Source organism: Microtus pennsylvanicus, chromosome 9 (assembly GCF_037038515.1).
Source record: "Microtus pennsylvanicus isolate mMicPen1 chromosome 9, mMicPen1.hap1, whole genome shotgun sequence".
NCBI lineage: Eukaryota > Metazoa > Chordata > Mammalia > Rodentia > Cricetidae > Microtus > Microtus pennsylvanicus.
In genome coordinates, this window is record NC_134587.1 from 22,511,387 (window position 1) to 22,529,572 (window position 18,186).

At 39.5% G+C, this 18,186-nt stretch overlaps 1 protein-coding gene across 3 annotated transcripts in view; it reads left to right on the forward strand.

Moving 5' to 3' along the window:
• Acvr1c (activin A receptor type 1C) overlaps positions 1-17,614 on the forward strand; it is an 87,015-nt gene extending 69,401 nt beyond the window's left edge. For 2 of the 3 annotated variants that reach the window (XM_075985171.1, XM_075985169.1), the window contains exons 5-9: positions 461-628; positions 2,150-2,306; positions 4,626-4,750; positions 6,016-6,146; positions 10,271-14,090. In XM_075985171.1, coding sequence (XP_075841286.1) covers positions 461-628; positions 2,150-2,306; positions 4,626-4,750; positions 6,016-6,146; positions 10,271-10,396 — 707 coding nt within the window. In that variant the 3' untranslated portion in view covers positions 10,397-14,090. Of the gene's footprint in view, positions 1-460; positions 629-2,149; positions 2,307-4,625; positions 4,751-6,015; positions 6,147-10,270 lie in introns of all 3 variants that reach the window. The other variant, XM_075985170.1, reaches the window with a different exon arrangement.
• Positions 17,615-18,186: the final 572 nt, after the last annotated feature.

The following is an 18,186-nucleotide window of genomic DNA, read 5'->3' on the forward strand; positions in this document are numbered from 1 at the left end:
AAAGGAAAAAATCATGAACATTGTTAGACTATCAGCAATAATAATAGTGGTGGTTATAATAGCGGTTATATTTCTTTTTTATTGATTTAGTCTTTCTTAAAAGCTTAAGAGTAAAGGATAAGGCAGAGGCCAGATGTGCCTCTCAGAAGTATCTCCCACAATGCATCTTTCAAAGTTTCCCATACATGATGGTAGCTGTACCAGCAACTATTGATGAAAGCAAGCAGGCAAAGAGTTGCTCCCTTGTTAGAACGACTTTCCACATATTTCTGTTTCTATGGAAGCTTTTTCCATATCCTACATCTTCGCTAACTCATTGAGAACTTGATACTTCCCTAATCACAGCTTCCTGGCTGGAAGAATTAACTTTGCTTCATAAATGGCACAGATGACCATTGTTGTTAAAAGTGCTCGCATGCTTTCTCAACATTTACCACTGTAAACAATGTTTTCTCATTAGATAATGGAACTTGGACTCAACTTTGGCTTGTATCAGAGTATCACGAACAGGGCTCCTTATATGACTATTTGAATAGAAACATAGTGACCGTGGCTGGAATGATCAAGCTGGCCCTTTCGATAGCCAGTGGTCTGGCTCACCTACATATGGAGATCGTTGGTACCCAAGGTAGGCATCTCCTTTCAGAAAGCTGGTCTTTGTATTGATTGTATTTCAGTGCTTCGCAATCATCAAACACAGAGGAACAATGGAGGTACGTCATGCAAGTGAGGTTCTTGTCATGCAGCAAACAACTTTCTCATTCTTGGCACCACACACATGCTATTCATGATTTATTTCTATCCCCAGTGGCTCCTCCCATGCCAGTAGAGGTCTTATTTTGGTGGCAAAGGCTACATAGTCATGTACTGCAGATGATATAAGTGCTTGTTTTTGATAATTAAAATGTGATTGGGAATAATAACATAACCATGAAAGAATATGCGAAGGTGGGTATGGGAAGCTGAGGCAGAAGGATGCTCATGAGTTTGAGGCAGTCCTGGGTAACATGTGAGTTCCATACTAGTCTGGAACTGTTTCGAAAAGATAAAAAAGAGTATTTGAATATCATACTTGAAAGCCAAAGAATATCCTTTGCTTTGTCAACTTACTAAGCCTGTAGGAAACTGACCCTCAAAAATGATTAGTCTGAGTAGGGCACTAGATTTGTGACCCATTTATATCCTTTTTTTTTAAAGGATTTGTTTATTTATTTATTTATTTATTATGTATACAGTATTCTTAGTATTCTGCATGTATTCCTGCAGGCCAGAAGAGGGCACAAAATCTTATTACAGATGGTTGTGAGCCACCATGTGGTTGCTAGGAATTGAACTCAGGACCTTTGGAAGAACAAGCAGTGCTCTTAACCACTGAGCCATCTCTCCAGCTTCCCTTTATATTATTAAAAATTATTGAGCTCCCCAAAGTTTTAGTAAATGTCAGTTAGATTTATTAATATATTTCATACTAAAACCTTATTGATAAATTAAAATATTGTTTATTTCAAGAACTGTAATTAGCCAATTAAATATTAACATGACTAATAGCTTCCAAGTGTTTTACAACTTTTAAAATAATGCAATATAGTGAAAATAGTGGTTTTGGTCTACAATTTTAAAAATAATTTTAATAACTAGCTGATTTCGCACATGCTCTTTATTCTACTTGTCCATTATATAGTTTAGTTCAAGTCAGTGGAGAAACAGTGGAATGAGTCAGGCAGGTAGGTATATAGTTGTTTTAAGGACCCTCATGAATCCTCTGTTCTTGTTTGGGGAATTGCTAGTCTAGAGTAGTAAAATTTTGAGATTTGTTTTATTAAAAAAACATTTGCCATATTGTGGATCACAAGTAGTAGCAATCTAAACTCATTTATTGAAAACCTGATTATTAATGTCCACAACTGTCACCTTGTGCTCCGTACACCTCTTGAGTATAAAGCAAGAGATGGCCCTTGCTTAGCCTGGAGTTTGGCTAGGAGACTGAATGTCTCTCCAAAGCCTCTGTCGCACTGCTGGGTTTGGGGTACGGTCAGCGAAAATGTGTCTGGGGAGAAGATATTCGAGTTAAGTCTTCTAAGTGATTTGCTTCAAGAGACTCTGTCTTCAGTAGGGGAACAAATGCGTACAATCTTCTCACACTTTCTAGGTAAGCCTGCCATTGCTCACCGAGATATAAAGTCAAAGAATATCTTGGTGAAAAAATGTGACACGTGTGCCATCGCTGACTTAGGGCTGGCTGTGAAGCACGACTCCATCATGAACACTATAGACATACCGCAGAATCCCAAAGTGGGAACCAAGAGGTAAGATGACTTTTGTTGGTCACTCACTAAAGTTTCTATGATTGATCAAATATGGGGACGGCCCATGATGCGTGTCCATATGTGAAAAACGTGAGACCTAGCAAAAGCAATAAGTCTTTTCGAAGACACTGAGAAGCCAAAATGACCCCAAAGTTGGAGGGTTGACTCCTTGTCCTGACGAAGCAGCCATTTGAGTGCAGAGTCTAGAGTGGGCAGTGGTGGAGAAGACGTTGGCATGCCATGTTTATGTGACAAATTTTCCAGATGTCTTTCCTGCAGAAGAGAAACTACCTCAGTAGTATATAGGAACTGAATGGACGCTAGCCAGCTCAAGCATGGCAAATGGCTCTGGCAGGCCTTGAACTTCTCCCCCTTTCCCTCTGCCTTACTAACCCAGATTACATCCCTAAAGCTTGTCATCAAGGTCTGTTCCCTTATTTGGCTGCTTTCTCCTCCTGAAGCTGACTACCAAGATCCAGCTATCAAAGTACTGGAGTCCAGCAGTCATCAGCCCCTTTGCTCACCCAACACACCCAGTTAAAACTAAGCACCTTCTCCTAACACGAGGTTTTCTCCTTTACCATTAGAAACCATATTTTTTTTCTATTAACTATATCTGTTGTCCCCCAGGACAATTATGCCTGCCCCTTCTCCCTTGTCCTCTTCTCCTTCTCCCTTGTTCTCTATCTCCTGTCTTTGAATACTATTCCCTGCCCTTTTAACCTCCCGGACAAATAAACCTCCTTTGTGCTAAGAACTCGGTCTTGGGGGCCCTGAGCTGATACTGATCCTCGCAGGAACTCCAGCCCCTTTATGCCTGGCCAGGGAACTACAAGTCAGGGCTTGCTGTACAGGCTCCGGTTTTAAAGACCACATGCAAAACCAGGGCATTGGAGGAGATGGGTTAGGGACACTAGGATAATAAAACCATGTGTGTGACATGCAAAGTTACAGTGTATCAGTGTGTGTCAGTCTATTCCCTTAATATGCAAAGATACAGTGTATCAGTGTGTGCCAGCCTATTCCCTTAATAAGCAAAGATACCATGTATCAGTGGGTGTCGGTCTATTCCCTTAACATGCAAAGATACAATGTATCAGTGTATGACAGCCAATTCCCTTAACAAGCAAAGATACAGTGTATCAGTTTATATCTTACCTATAGCTGGAATTGCCTTTAGTGTCCCAGAATGATGTACTTTGAGATAATATGCATTTGAACACAGTGTCCATTTTCAAGGAACACAATTAAACAAAGCTAGGAGGAAGCACTAAGGCAGCAGAGCACACACAGCTGTGGCTGCCACAGGCTTGTCAGTTGTTAAACTTCTGCGTTCATTGTTTTGTCCAGCAGGTGGCTCCTTAGCTAGTCTTCTTCCAGCTCCTTTACCTGGGTTCCACACTTCAAGCTACTTTTTCATAATTTTAGAGCTCTTGACCTGGAAATCACGAAAGTCAAAGCATTTTCCTGAACTTGTTAAAGTGCTCTAGACTAGCAAATTTCTAAGGAGGTAGCGCTGGCCTCCCAGCCAGCTGAGATTTCAGGACAGTGCCCGCAAGCTGTCTACTGTCTGCTGGTTGACATTACTGATGTCACAGACGTTCCAGGGAGGCATGTTGAGAATGGGTGGTCTTAACCGATCCCTCTTCTTTTCTCAGGACCCCACCTTACCATTGCTGAATAGGGGGCTCTCAGGGACGGCTTGGATGCTGGTTTCCTTTCAGACGGGGGGAGGGGGAGAACACTTTGAAAAGAACTCAAGAGCATATATTCCGGGGAAACGCCCAACTCTGTATGGGTCCATTAGACTCAGTCAGGTCTTGTGACTTCAGGACTTCTACCATTAAGATTTGTTCAAACAAGGCTATACTATTCTTGGCAAGGTATATAGTAAAATTCTTCATTCTGAGAAGCTATATGTGGAATACCATCTAGCTTTCCTTGTGTTGGAGGTTGAACCCCCTCTGGTGAGTGAATCCCATCCTTGTCAGGCAGGAACTTTCTGTAATGATAAATTCTTGGGATGTTGAGCTCTGTTTCTGTTGTGGTGCGCTTTGCTCGTTGACCTTCCTAGTTCATTCTTTCCAAGTATTAGGCCACTTACTGGTGATCCTGCTATAATATAAAGTTGTATGACCTTTAGTTTCAGTTAAAATGTTTTAAAGTGATGATGAATCACTGTGTTTTTTAATTTCCCCCTATTTTGGTATCTGAGATGTACCTTTGAAATTGATGTGAGCGACCTTAATTTATGTTTGTATTGTGATGCATTAAGATTGTGGTTTACTGGACCGAATCTCAGTGTGCACATTTTTGAAGGTATATGGCTCCTGAAATGCTTGATGATACAATGAACGTGAGCATCTTTGAGTCCTTCAAACGAGCTGACATCTATTCCGTGGGGCTGGTTTATTGGGAAATAGCTCGAAGGTGTTCGATTGGAGGTAAGATTTTGGAAAATATTCTTTTGATCCCCTTTCCTTGACACAGAGACAAGATGTGATTTTCTGTATTTTCCCAATAGTTGCTGAATAGTGAGGAGAAATCTTTTCAGTGATTTCTTTGCAGGGGCAAAAGTGGGGCACCCTGTGGAGAGTGGTGGGTTTATCTTTTGGCTTTTGTTTAGATATGGGCGACAATGCTATTCATTCTGATGCCTGTAATGATCATTTCGAATCAATCTATAAAATGATCTGATTGGAGTTTGCAACAGCTGGTATCCCTACTCTTGTCCCAAAGCTAAGTGGCTTGCCAAGGCGGAGGATGGCCAGCCGTCCACAGGCTTTTCCTCTTTTCTCTCCTGTGATGTCAATGCAGGGACGGATAAAGTGCAGTAAGGAAGTGAGTGACATCATCTCCTGCCCTCTACTGCTCCTGCAGCTTAGAAGTTGGTATGGGAACCCCTGCTAATGCAGTCTAATGACATTGCTGCATCAATAGAAAAGTTAAATGCTCATAGAAAGCAGCTTACTGAGTAGTCTCTTGTGAAACACACTTAGGACGAGCCTTGGTTTAGCAGTGTGTGTGTGCGTGTGCACGTGTGTGTTCCTGTGTGCTATGGCACAGAGCTCATGTGCAGGTCATGAAGCTCGTGAGACTGGATTTTCTCCTTCTGCCCTGTGGGATCTGGAGATTGCATTACTGTGTCAGACTTGGAAGCAGTGCCTCACCTGCTAAACCAGCTACCTAAAAATTTCAAACCCAACCCCCCCCAATACTGCTTTGATAGATAAATATATTTATTTACAGTACAATGATGCTATTCTATAAACATGGCAATCAGGATTATTTTTGAACCATATATATATATATATATATATATATATATATATATATATATATATCAAAATGATAATATATGAAAATAAAAGTTACTTTGTTTTTACTGAAGGCATATTTGCTTTATTTTGTATGGCTATAAAATTATATACATTTATTCAGGGTTTTATGTATTACATATGATAACCATATCAATTTTACGTTTTATTATATTTATTTTTATATTATAAAATGTTGTAACTTTGCATAAGTATTTAACTGAGTGATTTGAACCGAATCCTGTCTAATAGTGATATATTAATTTAACAGAGGTGAGATTACACTTTTCTAGGATATCATGCCTGCCTGGCAGAACTAAGCATACTAGTTTGAAATACACATCATTATTGATTGCGTATGTAGAAGAATTTACCCTGCGAATTTCTTACAGGAATGGTGGAGGAGTACCAGTTGCCTTATTATGACATGGTGCCTTCGGATCCTTCGATAGAAGACATGAGGAAGGTTGTCTGTGACCAGAAGTTCCGACCAAATATCCCAAACCAGTGGCAAAGCTGTGAAGTAAGGCTCTTATGTTCCCCCTCCTGCATCCTCCTCCTCCCTCTGCTTCTTCCCTCCCCAGCTTCTTCCTTCTCGCTGCCCTCCTCTTCATCCACTGGAGATCAACACATGCTGAGTTCTTCTGATTCCCTTCTGTTTTACTCTTCAGATTAATATCCGTGAGGATTTTCAGGGTACATAGTTCATTCCATGTATGGAGGGATGTCCTTTTTATTTTTAATGTCTTTAGAGGTTTTGTCCCCTTAAGTAGTATGCATCCTTGACATGAGCCTCTGAAGCCCTGATGGCTTCTAAGACAACAGCGATTCTCTGAAGTCCTCTGTGGCTTAAGTGACATAGTCTGCGACATCCGGTGGCTCAGTAGTCATTCATTTGCACGGCTTCTTGCTGCTGCCATCCCCGTGCTGTTTCCAGGTCTCTGTGTTTTTCAGAGAGAGAGGAAACAGGGGTGCACACCCTGACTTTTCAGTGCGTGTCACAAGGGATACACAGTTTCCAGTCACATGGTCCCACCACACTGCTAGGGGCAAGGAATTGAAGGACACGGGCAAAATCAATGGCTCATTAATATCGTAATCGATAATTTATGCCTAATCTCGAGCTGCCTGAAGTTTAGCCTTCCTCATCAGAAAAGAGCCCTTACCATAGATCCAGCTGTTATCTGTCTTGTCAGCACAAGCCATCCAGGACTGTAAACCAAGCATGGCAGACACACAATACACAGCGGTTATCCTGCCTCCCATAAGCTCTGACAAAGAGAGGAAAGGCAGCCTTCTCCCCCAATTATGTGGTTCAATTTCCCCTTCCAATCACTACTGTGTATTTATGGCTTTATTTGGGTAATAAATAAGACCATTTTATGTGACACTATTACTATTTATTTTGTTATAGGATTGTTTTATGTAGTCACCTTTTTACCCCAACTGTTTCCTTCCCCCATGATTTTAGCTCTTTTGTTTAAGGCAAGTTTTACTTCTTTTATCATTGTGTAGTTATTTCAACTCTGTTTATTTGAGGATCAGGCTTTGAGTCTTGTATAACATAACTGAAAGAATGCGTTAAAGGCATGCATCAGCGGACCTGGCTATTACTGGTTTTAACTACATAGGTATATGACTTGGTAAAGTTTAAAATACCTTAAAATATTTAAAATGTTTTAAATAATCAAATTAAAACCTGTGACTATACAATTTGAAAAGTGGAACATTTTTGAAATCTTTGAGGAACTTTCTGCCTTGCTGAGTGGTTAATATTGATATTAATGATTTGTTATTGTTCCCTGACTTTATTTAGATTTTTTTCAAGAAATGCACAAATATATGGCAAAAATCATCCAATTGATGAACTGTCCATTGCAGGGACTGGAAAGATTGCTCAGTGGTTAGACCACTTGCTGTTTCCATATAGAACCAGAATTCAGTTCTCCGCAACTATGTAGTGGCTCACAATTGTCTGTAATGCCTGCTCAGGGAGATCTGATGCTTTTTTATGACAGACAGACAGACACACACACACTTAAAAATCCAAAAAGAGAGTTATCTACCATAATATATAAACATATATTTTCAAAAATTTTGGAAGGTATACACCTATTAATTCTTTTAAGGTATCCACTTAGCCAGGCAAGCTGTCTGCTCATTCTTTCCTACTGTGGTTCTGGGATCTCTGGTATAAGGTTACCTGGAATTGGTGGGGGGCAACTTTTTGCTCTTTAAAGCTTGTTTTTCACTATTTAGTGTGACAACTATTACACACATTTTTAAAGATTAAATAAAGATGGACTTTGATTTTGATAAACATTTGCCTCTTAATGCCTTGTCTACTTACTTTAAATTTGTTTTATTTTTATGCAAATGAATATTTGGCCTGTATGTCTGTATGCATACCATGTGCGTGGCTGGTGGCCAGGGACATCAGAAGAGGGCTTTGGGTTCTTGGAACTGGAGCCGTGGATGGCTGTAAGTTACCATGTAGGTGCTCGGAATTAAGCTCAGGTCCTGTGCAAGAGAAAAGTGCACTGGACAGCTGCACCTTCTCTCTAGTCCCTCTAACTGCTTTTAAGAACTTCTCTGTCTTTAGTACTCTGTAATTTCTCCATGGCCAGCCTTTTTGTTTGTAGGTACCTAAGGTTTTATGAAGAAAGCTCTCACTATGTTGCCCAAACTTGTAGGAAACTTCCTGCCTTAGCCTCCCACTGCTGGCATCATAGCATGGGCCCCCAAACCCAGTTTTGTAGTTAAACTTGTTTGGAAAAAAAAAGACTGTTCTAATTCTAAGGTTTTGTGCCATTCCTCTCTTCTAGAAAATTCTGTGATAATATATCTTCTGATAATTCCTCTCTTTCTGTCTCCCTTTCTATTTTTGGAAATCTCATTGGCTGCTATTAAACCTTTCTAATTCTATTTTGCTTCCTGGGTATTTCCTACACTGGCGCCTGTAGATCCTCTAGATTTTTTTTCTGCTTCTGCACTTCTGCCTCTGATGTGGCTAATCTGCCATCTAACTTATCCATTGGATTCTTTATTTTCATACCAAGAACTTTTTACTGGTTCTGAAAGTACTGTTTTTACCCCCACAGGTTGTTCAGGTTTTACTTCTCTTTTAATGCAGATTTCTTATCTGTGAATTTTTAATAGCTGATGTTTTATGGATCTGATTCTGCTGGGTTTTGTTTAGATTGATTCTTGCTTATCGGTACCCCTCCCACTCTCTGAGTGTAGAATTCCCTTATGAGTTCAGATTTACTGAAAAACTTGGGTAGATTTTTTTTTTATTCACCCAAAGTCAAAGTAAGTGGTTTTTCCTTACAAATTTCCTATTGTGGGAAGATTCATCCACAATCATTTATTCTTATTACATTTATCTTCTTATATGTAAGTTCGAATACATGTGTGTACCAGGATACTTGTGTGTACTCACTGGAAGCCAAAGGACAACCTGTAGGAATCTGTTTTCTCTTTCCACCATGTGGGTCTCAAGATCAAACGTGGGTTGCCAGGCTCAGTGGAAAGTGCATTTACCTGCTGAACCATCTTGACAGTTTAAGGTCCATGTTCACATTCGGGTCCTTTGAAAAGCATCGTTAAACCTTCTCTTTGCTTTAGGCTGACTTTCCTGCCTTTTGCATGGGGTCTTCATCTCTGATTTTCTAGAACAGAAGATGAGCATACACCAAGGGAGCTCTCCCAGCTCCAGTGAATCCCTGGGTCACTCATGTTTAATGCTTTTACACTGGTTTCTCCTCTACGTACTGCCTTATTAGGGTTTCTGTTGTTGGAAAGAGACATGATGACCAGGGCAATTCTTAAAAAGGAAAATCATTGGAGCTAGCTTACAGTTTCAGAGGTTTAGTCCACTATCATCATGGTGGGACATGGCAGAGTGCAGACACAATGCTGGAGAAGGAGCTCAGCTCTTGAGGCAACAGGAAGAGAACTGTCTTCCACACTAGGAGTAGCTTGAGCATATATGAAGCCTCAAAACCCGCCCTTACAGTGACACACTTCTTCCAACAAAGCCACATCTACTCCAACAAAGCAACACCTCCTAATAGTGCCATTTGCTATAGGCTAAGCATTCAAATGCATGAGTCTATGGGGGTATTTCTATTCAAATCACCACAGTATCTGCCTTCTTGCTTTGACTATTCTTCATACTGACTGTTTATATTTATTCTCAGATCATCATTTGCAACATGCAGTTATGAAAAATTAAAGTATAAATTTTAGTTTTCAGTTTGATGAATTTTTTTCATGCGTTTGCACATCTGAAGAACTGTAACTGGGAAATCATACCATTGCCATGTTCCTCCATGGCTCATACCACGTTTTAGCTGTTTGGTTTGAGGCTCACGTAGCTGGCTTGACCTTGAACTCCTACTGCTTGTGTCTCCACCTACAAGTACTGGGACCACGGACTTGCAACACGGTGCTCAACTATCCTTGCCTTTCTTAGAGGAGTTTGAAAATAGCCATCATTATGTCTCAGAATCAACGATTTTGATCAACTTGGTTAATCTACAAGGTTCATGTTTGAATCTTTTAAGAAGATTTTCCAGATGCTGACCTAGGTTGTTTATCCTCTGTTGTGTGCACCTTTAACCCTGTGGTCTTTCTCTCCCGAAGGCACTCCGGGTCATGGGGAGAATCATGCGGGAGTGCTGGTATGCCAATGGGGCGGCCCGCCTGACAGCCCTACGCGTGAAGAAGACCATTTCTCAGCTGTGTGTCAAGGAAGACTGCAAAGCTTGACAGCACGTCCAGGCAAAAGGACACTGGTTGCAGCTTCTGTTTGTGTCTCAGGCTTTGTGTGAACATTCTTGCTTCTTTTTTTGCCGTGTTGTGTTTCAGTTCTACCTCAATGATGACTCACGACAGTGTTTAAGTGTCCCAAAGGCGGCATCAAAAGACAAGTCTAGAGTTAAGCTTGGGCAGGTCTCGACTTCACCAATCTTCATGTTGCCATTGGTTTTATTTTTAAAGGTGACACACTCATTTTGTTATTTAAGGAGGAAGATGTTATGAGTATAAAATAAGCTACAGAGAATAGTAAAAATAAAACTTTTGTTTTACTTCAACCAAGAGCATGCACAAATGAGATGAAAATATATTAAAAATGTAAACGAAGGCACATTATAGTGAAATAGAACTTTAGAAATTATCTGGACCCTTGAAAAGTTACTATTGCTCAGAATTTTGGTATCTAAAGCCCGAACGGTGGAAGCCATCAGCAGGTTATGAGAACAAAGTCTTGCTCTCCGTACTTGCTCTCTCTTTCCCTGCTTGCCACTCCCGTCTTCACCTCTACAACAGCCCCTAAGGAGTTAGAAAGCCACCCGAGCCATTGCTTCTGATGTCTAAAGGAAGTCTCCAATGTCTTGAACACTGTGAAATGTTTCAGAGTCACAGAGCTCATGCCAGAGATGACAGCAAACCCTGTGATAATGAACACTGTGAAGTCAGCTGGCCCGCTATGTTCCCTCGATTTCCCATAGTCCTTTTCTTCCTAAGAGGGGACATCTTCAGGTATGATAGTCTTAATTTAGTCATGTAGAGAGCGTACTGAGTGTTTTGTAAGAACATAATGGATTTGCTAGAATCTCAGAATCAATCTACTAGCATTTCCTTATAAAATGTCATCGTTATCCCATTCATTAACGAGAAAATATTTTCTGAACATTGCCAAAGATTGACCAATTATAAACATACATAGTCTAGAGATGCATGTCTTAAGACATAGTTAACTTAAGGGTGCGTATTTAGGAAGAAAAATGACAGAAAGGTAAACCAGGAAAGATTTTGAGAAAAATTAAGAGAATTCTTTCAGAAGAATTTAACCACTGACCAGTACAGAGAGGACTGCACTGGCTATGAGAAGACATTCCTGGCCTTTTAAGAGGAACCCTGTGTGGAGAGTTTTGCAGGCTCTGCCCCAGCCTCCTTTTTTGAGGTTGGAAATATTTAACGGAACACCGGATATTTCATTCAAATGTGCTGTCCTGCTTTAGTGGAGGGATTTAGCATGATGCCTTTCGGTGTTCCCAAGGCCCATTCCTCAGAACAGGCCTCGATGTTCTCAGAACGGAAGTGTTCTCTGACAGCATCGTCAGGAGCCAGACCGTTCTTTGATGCTTCTGGCAGTAAACACACCTGACCTGGATGTCTCCAAGGCCAAACGTTTGACCAAGGACAGTGCAATCCTCTTATTATAGGTAGGGCAAAGTTTTACTATCCAGCGATTAGATGTTCTACAAAGTGTAACACAGGGAGTAACGTTCCAAAGGATACACCTAAGTTTTCCACAAAAATCCAACTTGGTGTGTACATTTCGGTGTGCCAATATGCTAGCGGATCCATCTCATTTGGTTTAAGTTGAGATAAGAGACACAAATGCCTTGATGACTTTGGAGCTTGCCTGTATTTCCATTCCCAGTCATACATTCCTCCATTTATAGGCACAGAGCACCCCGTAACTCACTTGCCACAATATTGGGTACAAGAGGGAATAAAAAGATAGATAGGTCCTGCCCTCAGGGATTTTAAAGTCTAATTTGGGAGTGGGAAAAGGCATATGAGTATGAGGGGAGAAAGTAAATTGACAGATAAAATATGCAGTGGGATGTCTTGAGTTCTGCGTGACAATGCTTTCGAGAATAGGTCTGAAAAATCACTTCCAATTTGCAACACATTTAGAAAAGATCTTTATTTAGATATTACAGTCTAATTATATTATCAGTATCGAAAAGGTGTGCCTGTGTGAATGGGTATTGAAAAGAACTGTGTGAAAGGGGTGATCTGGCTTGCGCTTATTCCCTTATTGCACACAGTTTCTGCATGAAGGAAATGAAATTACTTAGGCGATTGTATTCAAATCTTCAAGATAAACCTAATATATTCTGTTCTATTTACCACTGTTCTGTGGATATATTTACTAGGTTTTTAAAGAGAGGGTGTTTTTAGCATCTTCTTTGTCTTTAGGTTTTATAATTTATTTGAGAGTATACAAATGTAACTTATATTTTATTGATTCAGATTTCACTGTGGAGAAATCCACACATTAGTATGTTTTTGAGACATTTTGCTTGTTCTTCTACTGTTGAATTGTGATGATCTTAAAGGAGAGAGAAACAAAAGTGTAAGGGAAAACAGTAGAAGTTACAGTTTTTCCTTACCTCTCAACACACAATTATACATAGACACTGCTCACTTATTAAAAAATAGAGGAGCATTTAAAGAATAAGTCAGATTTACTGTACATACCTACATATCTATGCGGTTCAATTTTAGACTATGTGTTTTTAATAGAATGTCATGTGATACTTGTTTCTTTTAAATATTGTTATGAGTAAAAATACCTTCTTAGGCTAGGTGCACAGTGACATCATTGTTTTGCTCCTTATGGATATTTTGGCTCTGGGTATAGCATAGAGCTTAGGAATGCTGTTATGAATTTTAGTACTGTGTGCAGAAATGATGGGGTTTCTACACAGCATCCCTTCTTGAAATATGAGAAGCATTATTTGTTGTCAACATTTGAGCATGAATTTGTTGCCTTATAAGTCGTGCGTTTAAGTTTGTAATCAGTACCAATTCTGTTGTATGCATTCTTCCATGTCTAAAATATTTGGCATGTCACATCTAGAATTCCTAATTTATGTTCTGCCTTGAGAGTTAAGTGAAACATGACTGTCGTACTCTATTTTAAGCATAGCACTTGCTTTTCATCTTTATACTTTCAATTAACTTTGCATTTTAAATTTCCATAATTGTATGAAAATAGTAACCTGATTGCAATGTCTGAAGAATTTAAAATCCGCTTTTATTTTAAAATGAAATATCGACAATACATTCATTAGATCATAAGTTCCACAATATCTTATCATTTTGAATGCTTCAACTATTGCAGAATGATTAAACAAAAGAGAAGTCTACTGTCCTGGAATTTTGCCACCATGTGACTTATTGGGGCAGAGCAAACTCAGGGCAATCTGGAAGTCTAAGCAAAAGACCCAGGGGACCACTTAATGCATTTCCTGAAGGCAGGAAGCAGGCATCTGCCGTCACACAGGGATCAAGAGAACAACTTAAAATTACTTGAGAGAGAATAGTTTTTGATTGATTAAAAGTAAACACAAAATTTTAGATGACTAAATAAATTCATTTAAAACGTGGAAACTTTGATTTCCTATCAAGCAGCTAAGGAACAAGAGTAAATGTATCAAAATTGGTAGCTGAGGCATTCAATACTCATCTCCTTTATATGACTTTAAAACCAACATTTACCAGCTACTTAGAAATGTTGATGTTTAGTGTCCTTCAATGATGTCATTGTAGTTTATGAAGCTATTTTCTTTTTATTTGTGAAAATCACTTGGATTTTGTTCACTATCTTGGAGAAGACGGTCATAGTTTTAAGGGCTTTTAGTTTTTTTTCAGATTTTTTTTTAAAACAAAACCAAAAAAAAAAACAAACTAGAATGTAAAACATTCGCTAAAAATCTAAAGTTAATCAGAATTTCTACGCTGTACACAATATTTTCCCCCAAGAATTCTAATGCAAACTTTGAGGTGCTTGGCTTTCTTTTTGTCCTCTAACTTTTCTTTGTTTCCTTATTTTCACCTACTTTTAAGTTTAAAGTTCTTTCACCATCTTCCAAAATTATAGCTACTTCTTAATTATTTTTAAGCATAGCTATTATTTAACTTAACCATCGTAGAATTTCAGATTTGTGATGGAAAAAAAATCTCTTAATGATCTAAATTATTTCATATGTGCCACAGTGCAAAATGAAAATAAGAATTGTAAAAGCTAAAGCGACTCTGAGCCTTGCAACTTGATTCCAATATTTTGTAGATGAAGAAGATCAGACATAGGATGGCTGCTAATTGTGATAAAACGCAACGGTGACGCCTACTTCTGCAGCCTCGCCAACTTTTACAAATTAAAAAGCTAATCAGCATGCATCTTAGCCTGCTGGGTAGTTTATTATCGTAACATATCATCAGTGCTGATGGTCAAATGCTACTTCTTTCCGTATTTCCACTCAAGTAATCTCCCCGATCAGTAGGAGAAGTGAAAATGGGCAAAAACAAGGGTTTTAAAATAGTCATCGAGCTAGGTGGACAAGCCCTGGAGTGCTGATAAAACTGAAAATGCCATGGACGAATTCGAGGGTGAGGTTCTTGGTGCAGGCTGGAGATGAGGCTCATCAGCAGGGGGCTCTCTTAGCAGGTGCAGGGACCTGAGTTGAGTCCCCAGCACTGAAAAGAGGAAGAGAGAAAAAGAAGGAAGAGGAAGTGAGAAAAGAAAATATTTAGTGTGAGTAACGATAAGAGAAGCTTCCAGACTCTTCCCCCTGCTTCCTTCCTACATATATTGGCCATCTCCCTTCTGTTGGAGTAAGAGAAAGATGACTTGGTACATGAATTGAGGGCTGTGTTTAATGTCATCAGTCTTCTCTTTCTCTCATTACCTTTGTCTTCAACATTGCTTCCTCTCCAACCCAGTGGCAGATTTCCTAAACCCAAATCACGCCATAGCTCTGTCCTTTTGCGTATTTGAGCACTGTCCAGACTGTTACCCACTGAACTCCTTAACAAGGTTTGAATTTCCCCACCATGTGTAAGAGGTTTCGCCTCATCAGTTCACTGGTGATTATTCTCCTGGCACTGGGAAGAGGGCTTGGCTAATGGCTGCTATGACTTTCTCTTAAACTTTAGTCAGACTGTCTAGTTATATTCTAGCTTTTAGCTAAGGAGTAAAGAAAGCCTGCTCTGGTTTAATGCTGAATTCGGCTTGAGCAGCGACTTGAACAAAGACTGTGAAATACATGTCCCATAAGGTGAGTGCTTGAGTTATCTAGTGGCAATCAATGCCACTGGATTGTTGTACTTCTGCCATCCTTTTAGAATTTTTATTTATTTATTTTTGTGTGTTATGGGTGGATCGATGTGTGTCTATGTACCATGTGCATGCCTAAGGGCTTGGAGAGGCCAGAAGAAAGAGTCAGATGCCCTGGAACTACTTTTAATTGCAGGTAGTTGTGAGCTGCCATGTGGATGCTGGGAAGCAAACCTTGGTTCTCTGAAATCAGTGTTCTTAACTGCTAAGCCATCCCTCCAGCCCTGCTTCTGCCATGATTTTAGATTAAGCCTTGTGCCAGGCTTTTTAGAATGTAGAATAGACTGGAATTGGGTGACAATCTCCGCTTTAAATTTTGATATTGATAACTGCCAAAATTCTTCTCCAGTTAGTTGTAAATGAACATAACATTTATGAGAAAATGAATTCCATCTCATCCTCATTTTAATAATGCCAGAAATACATTTCCTCCTTGTTGGTCTATGTTATACCATAAGAAGTGACTTCCTGGACCCAACACTTATCACTGGAGCACTTCTATCCCCGGTTTTAGGAATCTGCCTATTAACATGTCCACCTGAGTGTGTAGGAGATTCACCTCTTTCCAGTATCCCACATTCTCCACAGGGAATGCATAGCCCAGGTCAGCTGAGGACTGAGGTGAGCATTGCAATGGGCTCTTCCCCCCTGACACAATTCTGTAACTCACAGAAAAGGACACGAAGCATTTCTATATCATATACATATGTATGTATGCACACACATACACATATATGTGCTAGATGTGCCTGGGTTATCCATCATTCAGAAATGGGAGCTAAATTTAAAAATGGTTCTTGACATATGCAAACTGAACACATAATTTAGAAGAATAAGTACTTTGACTCAGTGTTCCCACAAGTGAACGAGACAGGATGTTTATCCTGTTGAGAGATTTTTTTCCCTCCTACCCCAAATCATCTGCAGCAAGGCACAGAGACCTTGATTTCTAGCCATTCATTGAGTTTTTATTCCACGGTTGAAACTGTTCATTTGCTTCTCCTGTAAAGGGCGGCTTGTGTGTCAGGCTCTAAGAAAGTCAAGCACAGACAGAGATTTATCAATACACTCAGTTTTTCGTTGGTGAAATAGTATTTCTAAAGATCCAGCCGTTTTCTGCTCTCTTTATCAGATGAGGGTATCTATAGAATATTAGACTCTAGTTCCTCTCCAGAATGACATAAGTCATGTACTCTCCTGACCCTAGGCTGGATAAGGTCATCCACACTTGACTGGTGTTTCAGGTTTTAAAATGGTCTAAAAAGAGAAAATTAAATTCAGATTTTTTTAAAAGGATTTTGGATTGATTTTCAAAGCACTAATACTAATTATACTTTTCTTTGGGTAGTGTGACTCCTCTTATACCTAAGAACATATTACACATGTCAAAACCATTGCATTTTGACATTGCAAAAACATGCCTTGAACTCTTGAACTACTGTGAACAGAGCCACTGTTGTAAAGACCTTCTTGGTAAGCTAGCTGATAATCTTAAGTACGGAAAAAGCTGCTGCTTCCCACAGACAGGCTCAAATGAATGTATATAGAGACTGTGAAAAAAATAAGTTGGGTTTTAAAATAAGAACTGGGTGATAAGTTGTATCCAAAATGTGCAGATGGGAATTGTAGTGTGTAGCTGGGTTTTCCTTGTTGAAGGTTGAGCAGAGTTCCAGAGTCATTCAGAAACTTCCCAGAAATGTTCAGATGTTTCATGAATTTTGAATCTGTGAACATATGCATTTTATAGTAATATATACTTATATTGTTTAGAAATAATCATATTTTAGAACTTAGTACATGCTCAGCGATAGCCTCCATACCAAAACGTTTAACTTTGCCAACAGCAAGTCATAAAAGTATTTATTTTAAAGCTTGTTTAATATTATTGCATAACTTCCTGCTGCCTCCAGGTGTACATACTTCTCTGCCTAAATGTTATATTTTTATGTATGCATTTTCGGAAAGCATATTGTTTTGTAAAGTGGCAAAGACAATAAATTAAGCACTCCTTGCACTTGTTTCTGTAAAGCATAAAGAACTCTATTTTAAATAAAAGAAAATGTGTCATATGCTGGTGTCCATGTGCTCATATTCGATTTCACAACTGTGTTTATATTTGTATGCAGCGTGCAGATAGGGTACCGGGGATGAGTACTAGGGTCTGGTGGTGCTGGAATGTCTCCCTTACCCCCTTCCTTCCTCCTTTCTTTCCTTCTTTCCCACCAAGTTATTGAGAATTTCAAAGCCAGAAGACACACTTATTTAAAGCTGTTTTTCTGAATGATATTGAGGACAATATGTTCTTAAGGGTTTTATCTTTTCAATATTTTGCATTAATTTTTCCCAGTTTTTAATTTGGTGTGTGTGTGTGCGTGTGTGTGTGTGTGTGTGTGTGTGTTGCCTACAGGTGTATAGGTGCACAAAGCACACGCAGTGTTCACAGAGGCCGGAGAAGGGTGTTGCATCCCCTGGAACTGGCATTTCAGATGGTTGTAAGTCGCCATGTGGGTGCTGGGAATTGAACTCGGGTCCTCTGGAAAAGCAGCCAGAGCTCTTTACTGCCGAGTCACTCTCCACCACCCTGGCCCATTTTGCATTTTAAATGTAATTTATTGAAGAGCTGCCAGCTTGACCTGGTCTC